Source organism: Nymphaea colorata, chromosome 3 (assembly GCF_008831285.2).
Source record: "Nymphaea colorata isolate Beijing-Zhang1983 chromosome 3, ASM883128v2, whole genome shotgun sequence".
Taxonomy (NCBI): domain Eukaryota; kingdom Viridiplantae; phylum Streptophyta; class Magnoliopsida; order Nymphaeales; family Nymphaeaceae; genus Nymphaea; species Nymphaea colorata.
Window position 1 is genome coordinate 2,184,785 of NC_045140.1, and position 8,325 is coordinate 2,193,109.

An 8,325-nucleotide genomic window follows, 5' to 3' on the forward strand; every position below is an offset into this window, starting at 1 on the left:
AACTCTATCCTAAGTAATATTCCAAGGCAAGAAGCAACACATTTTTAACGCTGCCACCTTCTCCTCTTTTCTCAGCCTCATGACGGTCCGAACATCAAAACCAAGATGTTTCCATGTCAGCCAGGAAATGATCTGCTGGAAGGGAACCGATCGATCTCCTTAGAGATAGGAAGAGAGAGTAATGGTGTTCTGTTGATCACCTTGGTCGCTTAGCACGACTATGGCCTTTTTTGTGCGGGAACCAACAGTGTTTTTTCAACTGGCTATTACATGCCCCATAGAAGAAGAGATCTTGAAAGAAAAAGAATAACGTGTTCGATTTGTTCAAGATCTGTGGTGTTTTTAGATTTGGGGACCTACTATATCTTTGCGACAATGAAACTATAATCACAAAAACTTTTCCTGCTTTTAAACAATGAGTGAGCTTGATAGAAAAAAATACAGTATTTTTTTAAAATTTAAAACTAAAAATAAGGGAAATATAATACATGAAAGATTAATAATACAAAAATAAAAAAATAAGCAGATTTGAGACAAATAAAAATTGAAAAATAAAAAAACAATTTGGCATTAAAAAATGTGAAAAAATGTATAAAAGGAAAAAACACTAAAAAACTTGTTTTTTGTGTTTTTTTTCAATTTAACATTTTTTTCAAAAAAATGGTTTTTTTAAGTTCTAAATGGCTAATTTATTTAGACTATGAATGAAGTATCACCATTATATAAATAAATATAAAAGTGACCAACAGCGCTTTAATGGGGCAACTAAAAATAGAATATGTTGTGTATTTCAAATGCGCGTATCCATTTAACGCTCATAGTGAATCCCGATAGCACTGACAAGACTTTATGGGGAGATCTGTGATCTGAGGATTTAAGATCATACCTTCTCCCATCTTACCTTAAATATGAAGTTTTGGCTACATATCGAGGATATCAAATTTTTATTTTTATAAAATCTCAAATTTAGTTCTTGTTTACATCATAAGCCGTATATAAAAGAGATTTCATATCAGGCTTGAACTTGAGACACGAAACTATCAAACAAGCTCTAAGAATTAGCAATTGACAAGCAATCTGATGGACTTTTTATTGGACATCCGACGAACGCAGCCCATACATAACGCAATAAAATTGTGGAATTTGGATAGGAATGTTTAAGTCATCGAGTCCACTCGGACCTTGGTTGGACTCGAGTTGAGTTAGAGCTTAACTAATAACTCGTGTTTATAAATGAATCGAGTTCGAGTTGGATGGCATGATAACTCGTGTTTATAAATGAGTCGAGTTCCAGTTGGATGACCCGGGCTCTATTAAACTCATTTAACATTAATACTTACTTTTGTAATTTCAAAAACTTAAAACGACGACAGCTTATTGACTAGCTGCTCTAGATTTACTCGAATTCGAAGTGGAAACCGGCCTTCAGTCAGTTCACAATCTCATCATCTCTGACGCCAGCATCTACGAAATATAAAGCTGCCCAACGTGAGTCATGTAACGGAACAAAATAGTGTCGGCTTGTTCTCAACTCAATGGTATTCACTTATATTTTGACCGACGTTCTCATGGTAAATTTGTGGTATGTTTATTTACATGTATATCTATATAAAGGAAAATTGAATTGTTACTTTGGTTTTGTAGAGTTATTCAGTCATCTAACCATGACGAACGATTAAGAGAAAAATAATGACAAAAAAGTGATGGGTATTTTTGTCGTCTATTATTAATTTACATTTATTTCTCATTTTTTTCAATCATCTATTTGTTTTAGATGGATCATCCTGTTTAGATAGATGAGTGATTCTTGATAGCTAAAGTCATCATTCACTTATATATATATATATATATATATATATATATATATATATATATATATATATATATATATATATATATAAATAAAGAGAGAAAATATATTTTCTTGCAACCTCAGCCCAAGACTGTTTTCAGCCGGTTTGGAACGTCCAGCCAGTTTGGAACGCCCATGTGGTATTGTTTATATTGTTCTTTATTCTTTTTAGCAATTAAGTGTGTCTAGCACTTATTATTATAGATGCTAAACAAACTTACTATTATAGATGCTAAACAAACTTAAAATGCTAGAACAATATAAATAATGAGTGCTAGACACACTTAAATGCTAAAAGAATAAAGAACAATGTAAACAATACCACATGGACGTTCCAAACCGGCTGAAAACAATGCTGGGCCGAGGTTGTATGCAAGAAAAGATATTTCCTCTATAATTAGATGCTTGGGTGGTAGACCCATAAAGAATCTTCTTGTTTGTTGTATTTTTTCAAGATGAATGGTTGATCATATGAAATCCAAAGAAAATGATCGAGCATTTTAATGATCTAGCAATAACTTTTTATCATTGGTTTTCTTTTAGCCATTTATCTTGCAAGAATCAACGGTCAAAATGGTTCCTTATAGGTCTTGCACTTTCCAATTTATTAAATATATATGCCGGCTACTTTGGTATCCAGATGGTTAATTTTTTTAGGATTTTGTGTCGTTACAAACCATCGCAAAAGATATGTTTGTAACGGTCAGTTGCTTGCCAATGGTTTTTAGCCACATAAAATAAAAACCATTTGTTGGGTGCAAGAGCCGTCATTGGTGACTATCATAATCGTCAATTGTTCTTGTATAAAGGTTCCCAACAGGATCAATTGCTGAAAGAGAGAGACAGTTACCTGGTGCACCCTACACAGTTTAATTAATTTATTAAAAATATCTTTCATAATCTTTTTATTTCTTTGTTTTGTCTTCACAATTTTTTTTTTCAATGTAAACTAAAAATATTTTAATCGTTAACTATAAAAACACGTGACCAAGTTCGTCAACTCAGATCGGGAATTTTGGCCGTTACGCTGTATTAATTTTATTTTATGTACATCGGAAAACTTTTCGTCATCTCCAACAGCCACCACTTGGATCAGTCTCTTGTGGACAACGGAACATCAATATCAATGCATTGGTACTTACCCGCAATAAGTTTTTCGATTCAAAAATAAAAAAAATGTCTTCGAGGTTGAAAATGGTTTTTTACCTCCTCTATATATATATATATATATATATATATATATATATATATCGGAAGGACTGGGCAAAGGCTCTGTAACTCGGCCTCTGAATAGTCCATGGAAGGAGCCGCTGGTGAAGGAAAACCGATCACCAAGCCTTTGGTCCTGCTCCTGCCATACACCACTCAAGGCCATATCAACCCCTTGAACCAACTCGGGCAGCGGCTTGCCCTTCATGGCATCGAAGTCCGCCACCTGACCACGCCTTACCTGCTCAACTCCCTTCTTCCCACAGCCGACCGGCGCCTCTCGATCCCAACCGAGCTCATCTCCGATGGGTTCGACGAGTCCGGTTATGCCCAGTGCGGCGACGTTCAAACATACCTCGATCGGTTCAAGGACGTGGGCTCCCGCACCCTGGCCGAGCTCCTCGGCCGGCTAGCCAGCAACGGCCGACCGGCCAACTGGATCGTCTACGACGCATTTCTGCCGTGGGTTGCGGACGTAGCAAGGCGTTTCGGCGTTTCGACGGCATCATTCTTCTCGCAGCTGGGAGCTGTTAACGCCACTTACTACCTTCACTGTCACAGAAAGCTCAACATCCCGCCGCCGGGGTCTGAGCCTACCACTCCAGTACCAATTCCAGGGCTACCTTCTCTGAAATTTGAAGATCTGTCTTCCTTCCTCATAGCCCCGGAATCCATTCCGGCCTACTACGACCTGCTGTTGAATCAGTTCAGCAACACAGCAGATGTCATGCTTGTCAACTCCATCGAAGAGCTGGAACCCGACGTCCTGCACGCCATGGCCGAGTCCTTGCCTTTCAAGCCGGTTGGTCCCATGCTGCCGCTGGCACACCTCGACCCTCGAGCCTCAAAACAAAGGGCAAACGAAACGGACCTCCGGGAGGCTTCGCGAGCGGACGACCTGCTGGGGTGGCTGGATTCCAAGCCACCAAGGTCGGTGGTGTACGTGGCCTTCGGCAGCATAGCAACGTTGGAGGAGGCACAAGTGGTGGAGATTGAAGCAGCGCTGCGAGCTCTCGACAAGCCCTTCATTTGGGTTACGGGCGCAAAGGACTCTGTGGCCGGCCGGGAAGCAGCGGCGGGGGAGGTGGGGAGGATGGTGGGATGGTCCTCGCAGCCGGAGGTGCTGGCTCACGCTGCCGTCGGCTGTTTCGTGACGCACTGCGGGTGGAACTCGACGCTGGAGGGGCTGACGCTGGGGGTGCCGATGGTGTGCATGCCGTGGTGGTCGGACCAGCCGATGAATGCGATGTTTGTGGAGGAGGTTTGGGGGGTGGGGCTGAGGGCGAGGGCCGGCGAGGGAGGAACGGTCGGAAGGAAGGAGATAGAGAGGTGCGTCAGAGAGGTCATGGCGGACGGCGGTGAGAAGGGGCGGCGGATTTGGAGTCGAGTGCAGAAATGGAAGGAAGTGATAAGGACAGCAGCAGACAAGGGAGGTTCCAGTGACAGGAACTTGATTGGCTTCGTCGAAATGGTCCGGGACAAGCATTAAATAGGTCACTTTCGAGAACAACTTGGAACGGTGTACGTGTATGGAGCCGAAAAAAAGGAGTTAATGGAGGGGACGTTGATTGATGTCCTTGCTGAGGCCGGTTGAGAGAGTGTTTGATTGCAAATTTAAATACCATTCTGTGCTTGGAATTCACTTGAATCCATTCATGACACTCGATCATCTCTGTCAACAGTTTGATCCTTGAATCATGTATACGGTTGTTCCAAAGAATCCAGAAGTTTCTTCAATCGCTTGTCCCACCAACTCCTTTTCTCCTTTTTCTTTGTTAAAAGTTCGCAGCAATTAGGAGGCAATATTTGATTGTTTCGGAATTGAAATCTTCAAATATGACAGTGAATATGATGTGACATGATTTTGTCAATGTGGTGAAACATTTATATTAAAACCAATGGTTCATCAGACTCAGTTATTGAAGAACATTATTTTGCTCTTTTGTATGGACATTTTACTCTTTTGTGTGGAAAAAAGATCGGATTTAATATTGGAGGGAAGAGAGTTTAATATTAAATCAACTATTCAAATCTTGAAGACTGTCAAATGAATGCACCCTTGGTGTGGGAGACAGAATTCACTAATATGTTGAAAGTACAGGCCAAAGCAAGTTTAGAAGCTTTGTATGGTACTGAATTATTTGCTTCGTGCTTCTTTAATGATTTTACTATGTCTACGATTTTTTTTTTTTGATGTGTGATTTTTTGGCAAAAAAATTTTGGCTCTACCCTTCAATTTCGCAGAACCAACCGGCACTGCAAAAAAAAAAAAAAAGACGTTTTTACTATCAGTAGAAAAACGTTAATAAATGAACAAAACAACGTTTTATCGCGAACGTTGGTGAAAGTTTTGCTGGCGTTATATATATAAGAAATGTTTTAACATTAATTGCTTTTGGTTGTATAAACGTAAATGTGATTTTTTGTCACTTCGGAGTTTTATATCGGTATTTTAATTGTTTGGTTAGCAAGAAAGCAATTTAAATCAAGTTATACATCTGGTGAAACAGCAGATCGAGATTTCTCCGTGGCGGTCATCAATTTCACTCCCACTTGAGAAAACGCAAACACAGACATCTGTGGCAATAGCTAATATACGCGACTTCTTGTCATAAATATAATAAGCGAAAGAGAGAATTGTTGTGGGGGGATAGATTTTTGTTAGAAGTCCGTGCAACAAAGGTAGGGATGTCAATACATTTGATTTGGGTCGAACATCTGATTGAATCATTCCAAAAAAATCAGGTCTAAAAAAGATCTAGCATCCTGTTAAGAAATCAGACCAGATTCAGGTTCAGATGTGCATAAATATCTCATTGGATTCAGATTAGATTTCATTCTAAATAAATATCTTATATCTAATGCTCTTACATTTTGAAAACCATCTGGATTAAGAACTCATATTCAGATATAGATATAAAAATCATATTTGGATATAACTTTTTTCATTCGTATTATCAAATTGGATTCAAATACGAGAATATATATAAAAAAAAAAACGATACGGTTAAGAATATTTCAAATTCGATTATGATCTATTGACATCCCTAAACAAGAATCTATCAAAAGAAAAAAGGACAAATAAAAGAACAAAAAGACATGGGAACTTAAGCTTACTCAAAAAGAAGACACCAGAGAGAGATCTAGAGAGCCCATACACTTCCAAACAGGGCTTATCTGCACCTCCCAGCACATGCATGGGTGCAGGTCAATGACCAAAATGCCCTCAGCGCGTACAAGAAATATGAGCAGGAGCGAAGCTAGGATTGTTTTTCTTGGGAAAACATCAGCCCCTAATTTGCTTGGAAACTATTGTGATGTTTTTTCATGAAGTAGACCCATTTGTATATATACATATACACATATATACGTACATATATATATATATATATAAATGCAAGGTTAGCAAACATTAGTTTCTCTTACTTTCCGCATTCCAACTCCTCCTTCATACTTTGGTAGACAAAGCTTATCCCATTTTATGAGACATTAAACTCTTCTAGCTTCGTTGTCGTCTCCCAAGAGGAACTTTGAGAACAAGCTTTCCACTCGTCTCACGAACTTATGTGCAAGGAGATTAACCATTTGGTAACTTATTGTTTTCCATTTAGCATGGAAACTGATATGACTATTGTCATTACTCTTTGGTTCCATCTCGTATCAAAACCGAGGTGCTCAATTGCCTTCTCTAATTAATTATAAAGCTTTTCCCTGTCATCTGCTTCACTCAAATCACTTATAGTGCATACAGATTTGCTCATTAAGATACAACATTAAGATACTGCTCATTCTTCTCATCACAATTCTATTTTCAAATGCATATACTTGCTTCTCTCAGTTACAATTAAAATTTACTTCTAACAAATATTCAGTCCGATTCCGATACAGATTTAGATCAAATTTATTTTTAAATAAATATTTTATATTTAATGCTCTTACATTTTTAAAATTGGTAAAAATGAGGTTCAAAACTCAATTCGAATACAGGTTCAGATTCGGATTCTGAATTTAGATATTTATTCTTATTCGAATTTGAATTTGAATCCAACTATGCAAATGTTCTAAAAACATTGGCATCTCTATCTAGTTCGTGTTAAAGTTTTAAAAAAAAAAAATTACTGAGTTCAACCCCTGCACGCTACTGACCTGCGTGCTCAGCTTGTCAATGAAGAGGGTCATCGGTCCAGTTGGTGGCAGCAGGCTGTAGAACAAGTACACCTTTGTTCAGAAAGAAAACGTGAGAGACAAAAGAGAAAAACGAGGGTGATGAATGAGTCAAAAAGTGATACTCATGAGATAAGAAAATAAAAAAGATTTTCTTGATCTTACCTTCCCTTGATTTTGCCGATCTTCCTTTCCCATGTATTTCAAAGTCCCATCCGTTTTTTTATTCCTTTTGTCCTGAGAAAGCGATGGCATTCCAGGCAAGAAGCAACACATCTTCCTGACGACTGTCCGAACATCAAAGCCAGGAGTCAGCCAAGAAATTCCCCACATTGCAAATGATCTGGGAACCGATCGATCTCCTTAAAGATAGGGAGAGAGAGTAACGTGTTCTATTGATCAGCTTGGTCGGTTGCCACGAGTAAAAGAACAGTTGCCTTTTTGATGCGGGAACCAACGATACGTGTTGGTTTTTGCAACTGCTGACTATAACATGCCCACAGAGCAAGAGATCTAAATGGAGTAAAGATCTGTCGCGTCTTTCGATTTGGAGATTGACAATATCTTTGCGACAATAATCACAAAAAACTTTGTCGGGTTGAAGTTGCTTTCACTGGGCACTGGTGATGTGAGAAGGGAATGAGTCGAGAGAAGAGGCAGAAAAGAGGGAGGCGAAGTTCTAACGGGCTAATAATCTATCCTGTGATTTTCTTCACACCCCTATGCGTGGGACGACGATCCCAGAGACAAGTCCATTCCTCCTTCCATCGGATGGGATTGTTTTCAAAAATTTGGATTGTTGTTTCAAAATAACAGTGTTTCTGGTCTATCAAACATGCCTTAAGGGATTGCATCACCTTATCATCTTCAAACACACATCTGCTAGCAGTAGCAAAGCTACCATGGGGCTGGTGTGGGCAGCTGCCCACCTCAGCTTGTGTAAACCTTTGTAAAATTTTTATTTTATCTCGTAGCTCTACATGCACTCAATCTATTGTAATAATAAGATACATTAATGTATCTCAATGAAAATTTTCTGACTCTACCAACTCTACCACTGTTTGTTAGCTTCTACCAGGGTGGAGACACATGGGGTTTCC

The 8,325-nt window shown here is 38.9% G+C and overlaps 1 protein-coding gene across 1 annotated transcript; it reads left to right on the plus strand.

The window, feature by feature from the left end:
- Nucleotides 1-3,122: 3,122 nt before the first annotated feature.
- On the plus strand, nt 3,123-4,957 carry LOC116249950 (UDP-glycosyltransferase 74F2-like). Its single transcript, XM_031623270.2, has one exon. The coding sequence runs from the start codon at nt 3,150-3,152 to the stop codon at nt 4,548-4,550; it is 1,401 nt and encodes a 466-aa protein (XP_031479130.1). The 5' UTR covers nt 3,123-3,149; the 3' UTR covers nt 4,551-4,957.
- The last annotated feature ends 3,368 nt before the right edge of the window (nt 4,958-8,325 follow it).